Source organism: Nematolebias whitei, chromosome 4 (assembly GCF_014905685.2).
Source record: "Nematolebias whitei isolate Nwh7 chromosome 4, NemWhi1, whole genome shotgun sequence".
Lineage (NCBI taxonomy): Eukaryota > Metazoa > Chordata > Actinopteri > Cyprinodontiformes > Rivulidae > Nematolebias > Nematolebias whitei.
This window is the reverse complement of record NC_056501.1, coordinates 19,458,087-19,459,661: the sequence shown is the minus strand read 5'-3', so window position 1 is coordinate 19,459,661 and position 1,575 is coordinate 19,458,087. Positions and strand designations below refer to the sequence as shown.

Here is a 1,575-nt window from a genome sequence, read left to right as displayed (position 1 = left end):
CTTTTTTTTTTTTTAAAACATTGTTACAACATTCAAATGGTTCCACAATAATCCAGAATAGATCCATTAACTTTATTGAACCAATGCCATAATCCTCCTTGTATGCAATATGAAAGTCAAAGCAAAATTCAGTCAAGAAAACAGAACCAGACAATTTGCCTAGTTTCTTGAACTTGCATAAAGAGCTTTAAGGTGTCAATTGGAAGATTTTCTTCTCCTGTCCATAACCACCAGAAATTTCCAGAGGGCCATGTTCTCTCAAGTAGTGAACATCCTGATCGTAGTCCTTGCCCTTCTCATGGTTTTTGCTCAACGTGGTGTAAGTGCCAGGGGGGTGCAGGCCATACAGGAGCCTTAAGTCAAACGCTGGATAAGAATAGGGGTATGGGTATAAACCAGGGTAACCCCCCAAACCAACAATTGGCAGAAATGGGCTTGCAAAACTAGATCCCAAATGGCCAGATGGGTAGCCAAGTTCTTCAGTTTCCTGCTGGTAGTTGCCAAGTTCAGCTTCCTTCACAACATTGGAAGTCTCTCCAGACTGGAGGACAGGACCATACGGTGCAGGAGGAGGGGGAGCTGGGACAAAATTACCAGAGCCGACAGCCTCAGTGTTGGCCAATCCCTCTTCAGAGAAGATTTTAGGCGCCACAGACCACTTAATTTCTGTAGGAGGGGAATGATTAAAACAGAAGGACAAACTAGTTGTAAATTGTGCAGTGTTTCAGGACATACCAGGTGGACTAGACTGGGCAGCTTCAGTCTGTGATGAACTGGGATAGCCAGGCATATAGGCAGCATCAGGGTATCCTGCTCCAGGCATATAGTTTGCTGCATCTCTGTAGACATACTGGGAGGGGCTGTAACCTTGCACTGGGCTAGAGACATGTCTGGATTCACTGTAAGACATGGGTGCATAGTAGCCACCAGCTTCACCATGGTGAGAGGCAGAATGATCAGAGTCACTACTGCTCTGTTCATCGTGTTCGAACCCTGGAATTGAAAAACAAAGTGTGTTTAGTTGACGTTTCACTTCACATCGTTTGGCAAATGTCTGTAGAAGCCACCTTTGATTGGATAGCCATGGGCAAGCTGAATCAGCAAGGCGCAAAGGGACAGCCTATTAAATAAAAAATAAAAAACTGAGTTAATCTCTTTTCCTCTTCTACCATGAAACAAAATATGTGACAGCAACTATTAATTACCTGAAGAAGTACTCAGCAGTCACCATGATGGCACCCAGCAGTGATGAACAAGGCAATGGTATGGGTTTATAAATGTTGGAGAGGATACGTCCTAACCAATCAGAGCTCAGTGAGTTAATGACACACAGCTGCTGCTCTCTGACTTAGGAAAAAGACCAGGCTTCACTGGTTGTTTTGTGTAAATCTAATAAAATCATATAATTTTTCTGGATTTGAATTTGTGCAAATTTCACTGAATTATATTGGAAAAATTAAAATGTACGGAGACAAACTTTAGGATTTAATTTAGCTGATCTTTAATTAAAATATACTATTGTTCCATTAAGTTCTTATATTTCTAGAATTGTACAATAATTTCTTACATTTTTAG

At 41.3% G+C, this 1,575-nt stretch overlaps 1 protein-coding gene across 1 annotated transcript; it reads right to left on the bottom strand.

Annotated features, from left to right (window-relative positions):
* LOC119408976 lies at window positions 1-1,241 on the bottom strand. Its single transcript, XM_037675840.1, has 4 exons — window positions 1,206-1,241; window positions 1,068-1,120; window positions 736-993; window positions 1-666 (listed from the first exon to the last, which is right to left on the bottom strand). The coding sequence occupies exons 1-4, from the start codon at window positions 1,229-1,231 to the stop codon at window positions 188-190; spliced, it is 816 nt and encodes a 271-aa protein (XP_037531768.1). The 5' UTR covers window positions 1,232-1,241; the 3' UTR covers window positions 1-187.
* Window positions 1,242-1,575: the final 334 nt, after the last annotated feature.

Bases quoted from the DNA above. Each gene is read 5' to 3' on its own strand.
- LOC119408976 (XM_037675840.1), bottom strand. From the start codon at position 1,231: ATGGTGACTGCTGAGTACTTCTTCAG. The intron at 1,121-1,205 runs GTAATTAATAGT...TTTATTTAATAG, and splicing joins ACTGCTGAGTACTTCTTCAG to GCTGTCCCTTTGCGCCTTGC. The intron at 667-735 runs GTATGTCCTGAA...CCCCTCCTACAG, and splicing joins TGCCCAGTCTAGTCCACCTG to AAATTAAGTGGTCTGTGGCG.